General features: G+C 45.3%; 1 protein-coding gene and 1 long non-coding RNA gene across 2 annotated transcripts; one reads left to right on the top strand and one right to left on the bottom strand.

Moving 5' to 3' along the window:
* Positions 1 to 294: 294 nt before the first annotated feature.
* On the bottom strand, positions 295 to 8,124 carry LOC144901840 (uncharacterized). The gene is made up of 3 exons (XR_013629932.1): positions 7,980 to 8,124; positions 1,652 to 1,759; positions 295 to 905 (listed from the first exon to the last, which is right to left on the bottom strand). It is a non-coding gene; the product is annotated as an uncharacterized LOC144901840 (long non-coding RNA).
* On the top strand, positions 963 to 14,626 carry col1a1a (collagen, type I, alpha 1a). The gene is made up of 49 exons (XM_058049833.2): positions 963 to 1,255; positions 2,436 to 2,627; positions 2,764 to 2,789; positions 2,944 to 2,979; positions 3,485 to 3,577; positions 3,894 to 3,962; positions 4,033 to 4,077; positions 4,267 to 4,320; positions 4,399 to 4,452; positions 4,532 to 4,585; positions 4,664 to 4,717; positions 4,800 to 4,853; positions 5,175 to 5,219; positions 5,309 to 5,362; positions 5,449 to 5,493; positions 5,577 to 5,630; positions 5,946 to 6,044; positions 6,168 to 6,212; positions 6,296 to 6,394; positions 6,479 to 6,532; positions 6,629 to 6,736; positions 7,045 to 7,098; positions 7,421 to 7,519; positions 7,605 to 7,658; positions 7,732 to 7,830; positions 7,936 to 7,989; positions 8,076 to 8,129; positions 8,204 to 8,311; positions 8,395 to 8,439; positions 8,605 to 8,703; positions 8,785 to 8,892; positions 8,981 to 9,142; positions 9,273 to 9,326; positions 9,403 to 9,510; positions 9,601 to 9,654; positions 9,726 to 9,779; positions 9,864 to 10,025; positions 10,147 to 10,254; positions 10,413 to 10,520; positions 10,618 to 10,671; positions 11,176 to 11,283; positions 11,369 to 11,422; positions 11,493 to 11,600; positions 11,678 to 11,731; positions 11,812 to 11,919; positions 11,997 to 12,276; positions 12,356 to 12,546; positions 12,621 to 12,863; positions 13,925 to 14,626. Exons 1-49 carry the CDS (start codon positions 1,174 to 1,176, stop codon positions 14,069 to 14,071), a joined length of 4,347 nt encoding a protein of 1,448 aa, XP_057905816.2. The 5' UTR covers positions 963 to 1,173; the 3' UTR covers positions 14,072 to 14,626.
* The last annotated feature ends 2,175 nt before the right edge of the window (positions 14,627 to 16,801 follow it).

Genomic DNA, 16,801 nt, shown 5'->3' with positions numbered 1-16,801 from the left:
TCCTGTATAGGCAGCTCAGCACACAACTATGGTGCATTCAAGGACCACGCGACAAAGTGTGAAACTTCAAAGCAGCACAAAGAAATAAGCATGTAAAAATTGTGCACTTTTTAAAACTAAATATTTATAGAACATGAACAATGTGTGGCATATGTTGTGAAGCTGTGAATTTTCGAGGCTTCCCTCAAATGATACAATATAAATATATTCCCAGCAAATAGCCTAGTAATATTAAAATGTGCAGGGTTAATCTTGTTTATGGGAATACAGTATCTACTATGTATATATTATCAATTACAATAAGAACCAAATGATACAGCTGATATATCAGATGAGGCCTTACAGATGCTTCGATGTGTCTATCAAGGAATATACTTTACATTAGCCTACAATACCCACAATGCCACTTGATGGCATCCACTTGGTAAAGGCCTCTTTCTTTGAGTTAGTTTTCTTCTGGTCACCACCTGGCATTCACTTTGATTTCATATGCAGGCCGTGTGATGGACATATATAATATGATAATACTCCATAGGTAGATCTACAGAACATCCATGATCATACAGAAAACGCATGAAAGTGTGAAAAAATGCATGGATCAAAAGAAAAATTAATGTGAGTAATATGATAAAGTGACTTTTAGAATCAGGAAGTAGATCAGAAGAAGGAATAAAGTCTGGAAGAATCCCGTGGCTGCCGCTTGAGGAGATGTTCCTCCAACCAACCAATGTTCCTCAGGATCAAGTTTCCTTCTCTTCGCCCCCCTTTTCCTCTTCTCCTCCTCATCCCAACTCCAACCTTTTCTGCTCTGGAATTATGGAAGGAGGGACCTTTTTTTCTGTTCTTTCTTTCTTTTCATCTGTTTTTTTTTCTTCCTTTGAGGGAGGGGTCCATTCTTGTCTTCCCTAAATGTGAGCAGCAGCAAGAGGGTAATGAGGGTGCGTCCCAGTCGCTCCAGTCCCAGCGCCTCCCAGTGAAGACTCCCATATAAAAACCCTGGTGGAAAGTTAGTGTAGGCAGTAGGGAGTTTTCTGCTGGGGTCAGGAGGACTGTGGACAAGCGGACCCTACCCCAAACACCCGTGTATGAGTGGAGTGTAGCAGAAAGAGAAGACATCCCCAACTTTTTTCCTCTCTTGCCTCAAAGAGTCTACATGTCTAGTGGCATCTAGACATGTTCAGCTTTGTGGATTTGCGGCTGGCGCTGCTGCTCAGCGCAGCAGTGCTCCTGGTCAGAGCACAGGGCGAGGACGACCGTAAGTGTCATCATCTCATCACTGTTTTCTGGACTTTCTCAACCAGCCTTTTGGAAAGTGGATATATTCTTTTCATGCGGACGTGGCGGCAGGGAGGAAGGAAAACCTTTGCAGTAGAAATATTCATTTTGATGCACAAATTATTTCCATTAGAGATAGATATATAGATAAAGAAAAGCAGTGCAGGCTTTGCGTAATGCATTGGGCATCCCAAGAAGGCCCCTCTCCCTGCCCCCCACCCCCACCCTAATGCATGCTAAGCAAGTTGATGCAGGTTTTCCTCCAGTCAAAGGGTTCTAGAGGCTTGCTTCAATTTAAATGACCCCCTTTCCATGCATTTCCTAACACAAACACAAAGCAACCTAAAGTGGGAAATAGACCTTTGGGATATTTTACCTTCCTCTTTAGATGCAACACCAGCAGGGAGGTGGTCCTGTAGACAACATTGCTGCAAACTTAACACCGCCTGAGGCCCATTGCTGAGTTGGCCATGTGAGGAGATACCTTGGGTGGTGGGGTGGGGGGGAGTAAGAGAGAAAACATAATCATGTATCCTGTGCAAGAATCTAAAGTGAGATTTTAGCGTGTGGGCATAAAATGTTTTCAATGTAAGGTAAAGAACAAAGGAGCAGATCTTCACTTTTCCAGATGTGGAACTGGAAAAGGGCTCACTAAGACAGACAGATGAGGTCTTACAGTGCCGCCTAGCGGCTGCAAGCACATCCTGCGCGGCTTCTTCCTTTTCGACGTTTTTTTTTACGTGTCCCTCTAATGGCAAACACATGGAAAAGTTTTTCCACCAGCTGCTGTCAATCCCACCGTCTGATCTCAGCTCTTTGGTATTCTGGGAGAGCCATTATCCACTTTCTGCGTTGTGTTTGCTGAGAAATCACAAACGGCAGCAGCAATTGAATAAAATGTGCCGCATTTAAATTTAAAAGTAGGTTATGTCTTTTCCGAGCTCCACCTTCCTTTATAGATCATGTTTTCTGCATTTATCCTGTTATAAATGGCCTCTCTTTTAACTTTTTGCTCCTATAGATTCCTGTAATTACAAGTTATAATTGTATAACTTACTTTCACTGGACGGAAAATACTTTCCGGGTTGTTTTTTTTCCTCTTATTCGCTTTCATCTACAGTCCGCTTGTCTCACCTACGCCTCTCTGTCGCCCCCCTCAGGCACGGGTAGCAGTTGCACCCTTGACGGCCAGGTGTTTGAGGACCGTGACGTATGGAAACCCGAGCCATGCCAGATCTGCGTGTGCGACAGCGGCACCGTGATGTGCGATGAGGTCATCTGCGAAGACACAACCGACTGCCCCAACCCTGTCATCCCCCACGACGAGTGCTGCCCCATCTGCCCCGAAGACGGTATACCATTGTTTTTACTCCAATATGGCTGCACCCCAGGATAACACGTCATGTGATCCATCATGGCGCCTATAATGACCCATAATAATAGTTTCTCACAATCACACATCTTTATTGTTCTTTTTTTTGCTTACAGGCTACCAGGGTCAATCTCAGGTTGAGGTAAATACATTTATTAATCATAGAGCATAAATATGAATAAAATACTGTATAAATGTTTACAATAGAACTTGAATGAGCTGTTGTCATTGACTCTATTGTTCATTCTTACAAAATAGCCATGTAAATCATATAATGATTTTTTTTTCCCTTAAAGGGACCCAAGGGAGATCGTGGCCCTAAGGGAGACAGGGTAAGTGTGCTGTCTTTTTGGTCTCCTAAGCAACTTTATTGTGGGGGGGAACCATATACAGCTGTAGAGAACCCTCATGAGAATCTACCTAGATACAGAGCTAGATTCCTTAGATTTGCACTTAATTGCTGGACCTGTTTGCTCTTGTTGTATTGTTTTAAATGGTGCAAAACAGGAAACCATCCGCTGCTTAATGGGATTTGGAATAAAAACATGAAGGCCAAGCTTCCAGCTTACGCTGAATAGTCACATGGGGGCTTTGTCTTCAGTATAATGATACAATGTTTTATTATGCTTATAATGTATAAGAAGTTTAGGTTTTGGTTATGTCATACTATTTCCTGTTTCCTGATGTCATATGACCAGTATATATCTGCTTCCTGGTTGGTCACACGGCCCCATCCAAGTGGATGTTTATGACGACTGAGAATATGATTTCATTACAGTTTGAATAACGACTTGTTATAACAAAACAGTATTATATATTATCTTTCCCTCCCTGCAGGGTCCTGCTGGTCCCCCTGGAAACGATGGTATCCCCGGCCAGCCTGGTCTGCCTGGACCTCCTGGCCCCCCTGGACCCCCCGGCCTCGGTGGAGTAAGTCAGCAGTTTTTAAAAAATCCTATTTTTGTGTGTTAGCTGGTTGGTGTATTGGAGTAATGCATGGAAGAGTAGAGTAAGTGCTCATCCTGAGGCATCATACTTAGTACTCATGTATGAGTGATACATAAACACAGTAAAACCTAGTAACCTAGTTAAAGTCAGACAGTCTGAAAAGCAAACTATGGCCATAATATCAGACAATAGTCTATCTATTGCATTGCTTACAGTGTCACCAAAACAAAGCTTCTGCATGTTTTAGTGTTTTGCTATGAAGTTATTAAAAACAAAGTATGTCTCTATTTTCTTCCAGAACTTCTCCCCTCAGATGTCTGGTGGCTACTCCGACAAATCTCCCGCCATGCCCGTTCCCGGACCCATGGTACGACCCCCCCACACACACTTTATTATTTCCTATTCAGTTCTGGTTATCTAACGTCCCTCATTCGCAGGGCCCAATGGGACCTCGTGGACCCCCTGGATCTCCCGGTGCTAGCGTAAGAACGCAACTTTTTCCTCCTTGCTTCAGAAAATAATAATGTAGAAATGATCACGGCATTTAACATGCATCCTACCTACGTATAAGGAAACACATCAGTGTACTTCAATATATTAAGCCAGATACCAGGAAGTGCATTGTTGGTGCGACACATGATATTGATAATGCTTTTGTATCATCTGCTCAGGGCCCTCAGGGATTCACTGGTCCCCCCGGTGAGTCTGGAGAGCCTGGACCTTCTGTGAGTACTACACACACAGAATTTTTTTTTTTTACTTGATGCAATTCTGACTTTTTGTGTGGGCTTTTGTCTCTATAGGGCCCCATGGGACCTCGTGGCCCCGCCGGCCCAGGTGGAAAGAACGGAGAGGACGTAAGTGGATTAAATCTACTCTCATTCACCTCATATGCTGCACTTTTATCATGCTAACGTCATCTTCTTCTACTACCAGGGTGAATCTGGCAAACCAGGTCGTCCTGGTGAGCGTGGACCTCCCGGCGCTCAGGTAAGGTCTCACCTGGATAATTATATTGGAAGCTAGTAAAGAAACTCTCAACATCCCTTCTTCTTATCTACACATCAGGGAGCTCGTGGTTTCCCTGGAACTCCCGGTCTGCCCGGAATCAAGGGACACAGAGTAAGTCCCGAGTACATTTCTGCAAAAATTCCAAACATCGCTAAAGTTTCTCTCAACGCCGTAAACTTGTGCTTCTCCTCAGGGATTCAGCGGACTGGATGGTGCCAAGGGAGACAGTGGCCCTGCTGGACCCAAGGTAATTGGTTTGGATCGCCACAAGTGATTTGGACTCAACCATGATCTATTTTAACAGCTTTCTTGTTAGACGGATGAATCCCTACGGATGAATCCACCCATCATAGCATAGTCTAATGATCAATATCCATTCTCTGTCATGTTCTTCCATTCTATTGTAATTCTTATTGACTCAAGTTACCAGATGTAGTCCCTTGCCGTACAGAGTAAACTAATCAATCAGACTAAGTAAAGTTTCCAATGTGTATATATTAGCAGCATCAACAATACCACCTGTTTGGTAAAATGATGCCTCAAACGCCTCTGTGCCTTTGGTGTTTAGGGAGAGACTGGAGCTGCTGGTGAGAACGGAACCCCTGGTGCTATGGTGAGTAAACCAGGCCGCACAATATCTTTGATTCTCTACAAGCTAATACCAAATGATGGACGTTTAAATCTTATTTTCTTGCTTTTTAGGGACCTCGTGGTTTGCCCGGCGAGAGGGGTCGCACTGGCCCTGCTGGAGCTGCTGTGAGTTCTCTTTAGTTTCATTGACGGGTCAATCGAATGATGGTAACGTGTCTTTGGAGCTAATCTTGGTTGTTGTCGTGCTGTAGGGAGCTCGTGGTAATGATGGTGCCGCTGGTGCTGCTGGACCTCCTGTAAGTCTACGCAATAGTTTTCAGGTTTGAGGGATTGACTGGGACATTTGTCTGAATATGTTGGATTTATTGTTTCTCTGCAGGGTCCCACTGGCCCCGCTGGACCTCCTGGATTCCCCGGTGGCCCTGGAGCTAAGGTACAACATGACTGTTTCATTATCCTCAGGATAGATTTTTTAAGGTTAAGAAGGTTGGATAGCTGGCGACGTTTGAATGTGGGTCACCAGCTTTTGACCCAGTAAGAGCCAATATGGTCACTTGGGGGTGGGCCACTCCAGGTCATCTCATTTTTTTGCATTTTGTTCTCAACATAAACAAATAGTTCTAAATATGAAATGAATATTTTAAATAAAATGATTGGTACCGGATATACATGATTGGTTACGGCATACCTTTTGGCCATTACTGGATTTTCTGGAGTTTAAATAGTTTGCTTTTCTCTCACTTCTCAGGGTGAGGGCGGACCTCAGGGTGCCCGTGGACCCGAGGGTCCTGCTGGAGCCCGTGGTGAGCCTGGCAACCCTGGACCAGCCGGCGCTGCTGGACCATCTGTGAGTACAAATCTCCTCTATGATCGACTTTGCTTGAAGTTACCCAAAACCGCAGACATTTTGAGCATAACGGATCCCAAATAAGTACATTTAAACAATTCAGTTCCCCTTCTCCTCTTTCAGGGTAACCCCGGAAACGATGGAGCCGCTGGACCTAAGGGAGCCCCTGTAAGTAGACGATCTCCCGCTAATCTGCCTCGCCATATCTGGCAAGTAAAGTGTGACAAGGATCTGCATGCTGCCCCCTGTAGGGTGCTGCTGGAGTTGCTGGAGCTCCCGGATTCCCCGGACCCCGTGGACCCCCAGGACCCCAGGGTGCCGCTGGTGCTGCAGGAGCCAAGGGTAACACTGTGAGTAAAGCTCTTGCGAAACAGATTATTAAAATAATTTGTATATGCCTCAGTGGTTGACATTTGCTTGTGTGTTTCTCACAGGGTGAGGCTGGTGCCCCCGGATCCAAGGGAGAGCCCGGTGCCAAGGGAGAGGCTGTAAGTCTATTTGTTTGCATCTCATAGAAGCACACACATTTTTATAGTTAATGCCTTCCGAATCTTATGCTCTCTGTGTATTTTTTTGTTCTACAGGGTGCCCCAGGAGTTCAGGGACCCCCCGGACCTTCTGGCGAGGAGGGCAAGAGAGGAGCCAGAGGAGAGCCTGGTCCCGTTGGAGCCCGTGGAGTTCCTGGCGAGCGTGTAAGCCTTAGCTAAATATATCTATATCTTTAAGATTGACTGTTTTCACTGTATAGGACAGAGGAAACGCAGACAATTTCAAAATGTTGCACAAACATGCTAGTGCCCCCTACAGGAAGTAGGCCTGTAACTGCAACAACAAAACAATCCATTTTAGTAGTCACAATGCTACAGAGCAGACTTGGTTCTAGATCTTAGCTTCCATCATTTACAATTTAATAATAGTTAGATAATGTATTTATACTAGAGTATCCAAAACAGAAAAAATCCTCTTCACTCAAAATGTATGTGTTTGACTCTCTCTGCAGGGTGGTACTGGTGGTCGTGGTTTCCCTGGTGCTGATGGTGCTGCTGGACCCAAAGTGAGTACAGCATACACACAGTTATTATAGATTAGTTATATAGATTAGATTAGTTGTTATAGTTTGTTTTCTGGAAGGATGTGTACTGATGTAAACGATAGTAACCAGACCACAAAACTAAGTAGGGATGGGTGACGCCTTTTGGTGCAAAATTTAGTGGCACACACACACTTCACCGTCCATATGTGTTTAAAGTGTTCAATTAATATTCTGTTCAACTTACATGTCACCGATTGGGCACCAGTATCAGATAATATGTATACAATAGACAACCCTAGTTTTCTGTTAAAGTCAACTGATTTCCTTTTCCTGGCAATCATAGGGTGCCACTGGTGAGCGCGGTGCCCCTGGTGTTGCTGGACCTAAAGGTTCCACCGGAGAGCCTGGCCGCACTGGTGAGGCTGGTTTGCCCGGAGCTAAGGTGAGACTTTTTTGCTAACCGTTTTCATCACGATTTCTTCACTTTATTGCTCTTGCACTTTAACATTTTGGCCTTTGACTTTTAGGGTATGACTGGCAGCCCCGGTAGCCCTGGACCTGATGGCAAAATGGGACCTACTGTGAGTTCTCATCATTATGACATGGCGTTTGGTTTATTGTCTTCCTCAAACTCAACTTAATTCACCTCATCAGGGAGCCCCTGGACAAGATGGCCGCCCCGGACCCCCTGGCGCCGTTGGAGCCAGAGGCCAGCCTGGTGTCATGGGATTCCCCGGACCCAAGGGAGCTGCTGTAAGTACTATGTCTCAAGCAATAATATAAATATATTTGATCAGTTTATACTGATATCTGCTCCATTGTAGAGATAACTTATCTTTTTCTAATCTTTATCTTTAGGGTGACGCTGGAAAGCCCGGTGAGAGAGGAGTGATGGGACCTACCGGCCCTGTTGTGAGTGTTCCTCTCTGAGATGCTGCTGTGTTCTTGTCAAATGTGAAAGTTCAACACTCAAACTCTTCACATCTTTGGCTATTTAGGGTGCCCCTGGTAAGGATGGTGACCTTGGTGCTCAGGGACCTGCTGGACCTTCTGTAAGTAGACACAGACATTAACAAACTCCCAAATAAGTGGTTCTTCATTGTTTCCTTCATAATCTCTTCTTCAGGGACCTGCTGGTGAGAGAGGCGAGGCAGGACCAGCTGGACCCCCAGGATTCCAGGGACTTCCAGGACCCCAAGGTGCTGTTGGCGAGAGTGGCAAGCCTGGAGAGCAGGTATGGACTGCATTTTAGTTCTAGTGGATCACTTATTGGAAACGTTGACAGCTTATTGACTGTCTTCTTGTCCTGTCATGTAGGGTGTCCCCGGAGAGGCTGGAGCCCCAGGAGTTGCCGGTTCTCGAGTAAGTCCCTGCTAATCATATTCAAATTAACTGATAGCAGACTATATTGACCTCGGGTCCAACAGTAGACCATATGTCTACCTGTAACGTTATTGAGTGAGAAGATTCCTCCAGTAGTCTACAGTTTTCATTTTAGCAAGTCCCCTAACTTTCTGCTATCCTCAGGGTGACAGAGGATTCCCCGGTGAGCGTGGTGCCCCTGGTGCCATCGGACCTGCTGGTGCCCGTGGATCCCCCGGATCTGCTGGAAACGAGGGTGCTAAGGTAATTTTGGCAGAAGCTAAAAGTTGTTTCCAACTCCACTTCGGAGTTCTTCTTTCAGGTAATATTTTCCTTCTTCTTCAGGGAGATGCTGGAGCACCTGGTGCCCCCGGAGCTCAGGGACCTCCTGGACTGCAGGGAATGCCCGGTGAGCGTGGTGCCGGCGGTCTTCCAGGACTGAGGGGAGACAGAGTAAGTTGCAACACCACCATTATATTCCACCTACAGAGAGCTCCTGCTTTTTGAGAATCTTATGCATGATCATCTCTGATTTGTCCAGGGTGAGCAAGGAGCTAAGGGCGCTGATGGAGCACCTGGCAAAGATGGTCCTCGTGGTATGAGTGGACCTATTGGACTTCCCGGACCTGCTGGAGCTACTGGAGATAAGGGAGAGGGTGGCCCCGCTGGACCTGTTGGACCTGCTGGAGCCCGTGGAGGCCCTGTGAGTTACCATCTATGTCTTTATGAAATGGGATGATCCGGTCCAGCTGTCACGCTGACATTTGAGAAGAATATACTATGAAGTCACTATCATTATCTTCACAAGTTTGTCAAATTGTCCTCTGCTGTAGGGTGAGCGTGGAGAGGCCGGACCCCCTGGACCTGCTGGATTTGCTGGACCTCCTGTAAGTTCATGGCTTCCCTTTTCCTGTCCATAAACGAAACAAGTTTAACTCACTTTTTCTCTTCGCCACCATTCAGGGTGCTGATGGACTGCCTGGTGCTAAGGGAGAGGCTGGTAACAATGGTGCTAAGGGAGATGCTGGTCCTCCTGGTGCTGCTGGACCCACTGGTGCCCCTGGACCCCAGGTTTGTTAAAACCAAAAAAATCCCAATCCATACATAAATGTATTGTCATTAGCATTCCCATACGACTGTCTCTGTGCTGTGTTCATTCAGGGTCCCGTTGGAAACTCTGGCCCCAAGGGAGCTCGCGGAGCTGCTGGACCTCCTGTGAGTTACAACTCTTCCCTTCCTCATGTGTCAAATTGACGTTCTAATGAAGCTTCTGTTTGCCTCCCAAGGGTGCTACTGGCTTCCCTGGTGCTGCCGGCAGAGTTGGACCACCCGGCCCCTCTGTAAGTACAGTAATAATGAGTCTGTGTGTAGTAGGTTGCTACAGGGCTTGAAGGCTAATTGTCCCCGATTCATGTCTGGAACAGGGCAACGCCGGACCCCCTGGCCCCACTGGACCCGTTGGAAAGGAGGGACCCAAAGGAAACCGCGGAGATACTGGACCTGCTGGTCGTGCTGGTGAGGTTGGTGCTGCCGGAGTCCCAGGACCTGCTGGAGAGAAGGGTAGCCCTGGTGCCGATGGTGCTCCTGTAAGTTCTCTTAAGCACAAAACCTAGACCACAAAATAAGCCTCTTGTCCAGATTCTGGGGGTTTCTTCCACCCCACACCAACACAGAGTGTTAATACTTTTTTCTTGTAATCTCCCTCAGGGTAGTGCTGGAATCCCTGGACCTCAGGGTATCAGCGGACAGCGTGGTATTGTTGGTCTGTCTGGACAAAGAGGAGAGAGAGGTTTCCCCGGCCTGCCTGGACCTTCTGTAAGCTCCAAGAAATGACTTTTAAGTATTACCTGACCTTAAAGAGCAGTTAAAAGCACTACAATATTTAGTCAACACACGCCAATAGATAGCTTTTATGGTCCTGTGCTGGTCAGAAGACCGATTTCTGAGACATAACAATCATGCCACCTCTACAGGGAGAGCCCGGAAAGCAGGGAGGTGCTGGCCCCGCTGGTGAGCGTGGACCTCCTGGACCCATGGGACCCCCTGGAATGGCTGGACCCGCTGGAGAGACCGGCCGCGAGGTAAAGAAATAACTTTCTTTGTGTGTGAGTGTGTTTGTGTATATCAGTCAGTCCTGTGAGATCATAATATAATTAATGCAACATGTATGTGTTGTAGGGATCCCCTGGTAACGAGGGATCAGCTGGCCGCGATGGACCTGCTGGACCCAAGGTGAGTTGAGTAGGCAACACTACAATCGGTACTACCAAGCTACACCATGGATGGATTTGATATCAATGAGTTAGTGCTGTAGACCACACCAGAATGAAGGAGCTGCCTTTCAACAGACCCAATGCCATTACCCAATGGATGCCACATTCACAATCACCCAGTAACTGAGTCTTAGCAAGAATGCCCTGTTTAGCCACAAGACGAATAGACCAAGGCATCAATGAGAGGAAAATGTATAAAATGTATTCCAGCATGAATGGTTTGTTTGGGCACTCAGTTCTGCAGAATGACACTGTACAGTTCGGCAAATGGGCTAGCTATGACATGCAATACTGTACAATACTGTACAATAACCAAGAGAGTGTATGAAAACCAGGGCTAAATATTTTTGGTTGAAAATGAAATCATACGAAATCGGAGCCGTTTTCCACTGGCTATCCTAGGATGTCATTCATTTTTATTTGAAAGAGTATCTAAACTAAGTGATCGTGTGGAACAATTCAGGGAGACCGTGGAGAGTCTGGCCCTGCTGGAGCCCCTGGTGCCCCCGGACCCCCTGGTGCCCCCGGACCCGTCGGACCCGCTGGAAAGAATGGTGACCGTGGAGAGTCTGTGAGTGAAAAGAAGTGCCCTTGTCTTTTCAGTCAATGTATCACCTTCACGAATTGTCCGTGACCAATTTTGGGGGGTATTTCAGGGACCTGCTGGCCCTGCTGGTCCTTCTGGCCCTGCTGGACCTCGTGGCCCTGCTGTAAGTAACATAATGAGCAGCAGCTATGGAGGCGAAGAGAGAGCAGGTGAATGATTTTATCTCCTCATAGGGAGCCGTCGGACTTCGTGGAGACAAGGGAGAGGCTGGAGAGGCTGGCGAGAGAGGCTTGAAGGGACACAGAGGATTCACTGGCATGCAGGGACCTCCTGGACCCGCCGTACGTGACTCAACATGCATGTAGTATTCAAAAGGCACATTCTGACCCAAACTGAAGTTTTATCTGTCCACACATAGGGTGCTAATGGAGAGCAAGGACCTGCTGGTACTTCTGGACCCGCTGGACCTAGAGTGAGTTAACTTGCGTATTTTGGTCTTTTGGTACTTTGGTACCTTCAGATATTTAAGGTCTTCTTGTTTGCTCTCCACAGGGACCTTCTGGATCTGCTGGTTCCCCTGGTAAGGACGGTATGACTGGCCTTCCCGGTCCCACTGGACCTCCCGGACCTCGTGGACGCTCTGGAGAGATGGGACCTGCTGTAAGGCTAACTTAACTTTGGGATTGAGGTGACACCATAAAGATAGTTTTAACGACACATTCCATTGTCATTTTTAGGGTCCTCCTGGACCTCCCGGACCTCCTGGAGCACCAGGCGCCCCTGGTGGTGGATTTGACCTCGGCTTCATTGCCCAGCCCCAGGAGAAGGCTCCCGATCCCTTCCGCATGTACCGCGCTGATGACGCTAACGTTCTGCGCGACCGCGACCTGGAGGTGGACGGCACCCTGAAGACTCTGAGCCAGCAGATCGAGCAGATCCGCAGCCCCGACGGAACTCGCAAGAACCCCGCCAGAACCTGCCGCGACCTCAAGATGTGCCACCCAGACTGGAAGAGCGGTGAGTCTTTATGCCCGATATAAAAAGGTGGTGCAAGTGGTCATTAGATATCTGACTCCTTGTTCCGCTCCATCTTCAGGCGAGTACTGGATCGACCCTGACCAGGGCTGCAACCAGGACGCCATCAAGGTCTACTGTAACATGGAGACCGGCGAGACCTGCGTGTCCCCCACTCAGCCTGAGGTTGCCAAGAAGAACTGGTACATCAGCAAGAACATCAAGGAGAAGAAGCACGTCTGGTTCGGCGAGGCCATGAACGAGGGCTTCCAGGTAACCAATAATCCCTTGAGTCTCCTCCTTCCTTGGTTCCTGGTCTCTAACCTCTCCCCTTGCTTTCCCCAAAGTTCGAGTACGGCAGCGAGGGCTCTCTGCCAGAAGATGTCAACATCCAGATGACCTTCCTGCGCCTCATGTCAACTGAGGCCTCCCAGAACATCACCTACCACTGCAAGAACAGCATCTCCTACATGGATGCTGCCACTGGCAACCTGAAGAAGGCTCTGATCCTCCAGGGCTCCAACGAGATTGAGATCAGAGCTGAGGGCAACAGCCGCTTCACCTACAGCGTCTTGGAGGATGGCTGCACGGTGAGGACACCTACTCATGTTTTTAGACTGACTAGAAAATCTACCTCAAAAATCACAATCAGCACCTTATCTTAAGCTAGTTTGTGTAAAATCTCATCATATATCATAATATAATAATATATATAATATAATATTTAATAATATATTCATATATATTATATATTAATATATAATAATAATAATATCATAATAATTCATTTTTTAGTTTTACAAAATGGCCTAGAAAAAACAAGCTGCGAGCCAAAAATGCCCCCGGGCTGCACTTTAGACACCCCTGTATTAAGTAAACTAAATGTGTCAAATGACTCCAAAACACCACCTGAGACAACCATTGTGTTTTTGAGTTTTCGAGTTTTTAAAAATGGTTTAAAAAAAAGTTTGGGGGGATTTTGCCAGTAAATTCCATTCAGCCCGGTGCTCGTTTTGCAAAATAAAACCATGTACTAACGAGATATATGAAGAGATATTACACTAATTTGCTTTGTAACCTACAACACAAAAGCCAAGATGTTGTTTCAGATTTTCGAAGTCGATTTTCAGTCAAATTTTTTTTTTTACCTGCCCAGCGGTGTATAGTCTAAAAATACAATAACACATCAGAACATTACATGGAAGGGTTTTTTTTAAAGTGGAATTTTTACAAAAGTATGACTATTTCATTGTTTATTCAGGTTAATATTTTCGACTACGGAATGGTAGAAATGTTCGTGTTTTCTGCGTATGACCAGGGAACGTGAATCATTTTCAGTTGTTTGGTGTTCCATTGAATATAAGTTCATAAAGAATGTCACTCCAATTGTTAAATGGAGTTAAAATTTTCAACTACTAATATTCATGTTGCAAGACCAATGGGCAAAAAAAACACAGATAATGCCATAAAAATTTTTAATTATCCTCTAAAAGCCTATAGTATGCCCCTCATTTTAAAAACACATATTACAGGCATGTATATCGAGTATATCGTATTGTACTTCAAATTCCTAGAATATTCATGGGCATGGATTGTGACTTTAAAGAGTATGTTGGTGCAAATCGTGATCATTTGTTCTACCTCCTTCCAGTCACACACCGGTACATGGGGCAAGACAATCATCGAATACAAGACATCGAAAACATCTCGCCTGCCCATCATTGACATCGCTCCTATGGATGTTGGTGCTCCAGACCAAGAGTTTGGCCTTGAAGTCGGACCCGTCTGTTTCTTGTAAAAAGAGAAATCTGGACTTGAATATGTTGTGGTGCGTGAGTGTGTGCGTTTTATTTTTTTTCTAGCAACCAACCCTCTCTTAAAAAAAGAAAAAGCCACCCAAACATTTTTCTGATCTGGCCCTCCTTTTTTGTTTTTTCTACTCCTCATCCTCCTGCGTCCACTACGCCTAAAAACCTGCACTTCAACAAAGATGGCGATGATGCGGCAACGCCCGCGCCATCGCGTTTGGGACCACTACTTTGTTTGTTTCTGACTCTTTTTTGTCTTGTTTTTACCATCACCAACACCATGGATCCTGTAGAGAAGACATTTTGTTTCACTGGCGACAAGAAAATAATATATGCTTCTGTAAAAAAAACAACAAATTGACTTCCCCCTCCCATCTTCAACCAAGCCAATCCAGGCCTCTCTGGAGTTTACAGAAACACACAGGTGACTTTTGTATTTTTATACACCCCCGTGCCTTGAGAGGAATGAAAGGACAGTCCCGACAGACAGAACCCGATTGCTTTGTACCACGTTTCAGGTGTTGATGAATAAACGGTGAAACTGACAGCCATGTTTGTCTTACAGTGTTTTTGCTGTCACTCTCTTGTTTGTTCCTCTTGGAAAGTCACATTAAAACCACCAGCAGAGAAACATTGGTTTTAAAACTTGTTTTTTTTAAAAGAACATCCTATGGCTACCTCAAAAAAAAAAAAACAACAACAAAAATGTTGGACAAGATGTGTTTTCCTGCAGCAGGAATTCCCTGCGTCCACTAATGTTCTTTACTATTGGTGCTAAAAATGACACCCCAGCTTTTATTATTCTTGGTGTCCAGAATCTCTTTTTTTTCATTGTTTTGATGTTCTCACCTAAAATCTTCCGAAACCCCCCTCCCAAAACATCTGTTGTCTTTTGTTTCTTGTTTTTCTGGAGGTGATTTTTTCCTCACACAGTAAAAAAAATAATTTAAAAAAATGAAATGCACATGCAGAAAGCCATCTAGAGAGAATCCATTGGGAGAAACGCAACACGGATCTGTACCTGTTTTGTATATGTAAAATAATTTGAGATGTTTTTAATTATTTGAATGCTGAAATAAAGCATGTTAAGTGGTCGAACAAATGAATCCTGCCTCACTGTCTCACTGGCTGACTCTGCAGGACTGATCCACCACTTGTAATTGGTTGCATCCAGGACCGCCTGCGAATGGTGGATCCATGCACCCATAAAAATGTCTTATCCAAAAACTCCTGCTAGCTTGACGTTTAATAGTGGTAAACCTATGCTGTACATTTCACCTGAATTATCACGCATTAGTTTATTATTACTAACTTGGGGTAAATTAGATGCGTTTTCTGCAAAAAAAAATCGAAAAATTACCCAATTTGGGGGATTTATTTTTTATTTTTATAACAAATTCAGGAATTGTGCCCTGCGATTGGCTGGCGACCAGTCCAGGGTGTACCCCGCCTCTCGCCCAAAGACAGCTGGGATAGGCTCCAGCCCAGCACCCTCGTGACCAAGTGGTAGAAAATGAATGAATGAATGAATTAATTCATAAATTTGCAAAGATACTGTTGTGTAAGAATTAAAACAGAATGCAACCCCAAACAACAGAGAGATGCACAACTGTAACCTAATTCTAGGTCTGCAACTGACGATTATTATCATAACCGATGAATCGGTCATTTATTTATTTGATTAATGGATGATTCCATCCATCCGTTTTCTATGCAGCTTATCCTCACAAGGGTGGCGGGGGTGTGCTGGAGCCTATCCTGGCCTGAAGTCGGGCGAGAGGCGGGGTACATTGTTAATTTTTTTGCAAAAAAGAACACAATGACCCATCCAACCCCCCCCCCTCCCCAAGGTTTAGTAGTGGGAAATGTATACTGTACATTTCACTTGAATTATCACATATTTTGTTCATTATTACTGATTTGGGATGAATAAAAACAGTATTCAGAAAAAAGTATATTTTTGTAGAAAAAAATGTATTAATGCAGTTTCATTTTTTTTATGTTTTCTCAATGGAAAAAAATATTTTGGGGGTTTCCTTTTTTTTTTTTTACAATTTCACAAATTTAGAGGATGCAAAGTTGTACAAGAACTGGAAGAGAATGCAATCCCAAAATACAGAAAGATGCACAACTGTGACCTAATTTTGGGGCCACAACTGCTGATTATTTTTATAACCGATTAATCGGTCATTTATTTTTTTGATTAATGGTTGAATCATTCAATCCATCCATTTTCTATGCCGCTTATCCTCACTGGGATCGCGGGAGTATGATGGAGCCTATCCAAGCTGCCTTTGGCCAGAGGCGGGGTACACCCTGGACTGGTCGCCAGCCAATCACAGGGCACATATAGACAAACAACCATTCACACTAACATTCATACCTATGGACAATTTGGAGTGACCAATTAAGCAAGCATGTTTTTGGAATGTGGGAGGAAGCCGGAGTACCCAGAGAGAAAACATGCAAACTCCACACAGAGATGGCCGAGGGTGGAATCGAACTCAGGTCTCATAGCTGTGTGGCCTGCGAGGACAATTTGGAGTCACCAATTAACCTAGCATGTTTTTGGAATGTGGGAGGAAACCAGAGTACCCGAAGAAAACCCACGCACGTACGGGCAAACTCCATGCAAACACATGCAAACTCCACATAGAGATGCCCAAGCGGAGATTCGAACCCAGTTCTTCATGGTCTCCTGACACTCTTCCACCGTGTGG

This window comes from Doryrhamphus excisus, linkage group LG16 (genome assembly GCF_037039965.1).
Source record: "Doryrhamphus excisus strain RoL-2023G ecotype Guam linkage group LG16, RoL_Dexc_Guam_v1.1, whole genome shotgun sequence".
NCBI lineage: Eukaryota > Metazoa > Chordata > Actinopteri > Syngnathiformes > Syngnathidae > Doryrhamphus > Doryrhamphus excisus.
This window is presented reverse-complemented; position numbering and strand designations above follow the sequence as displayed.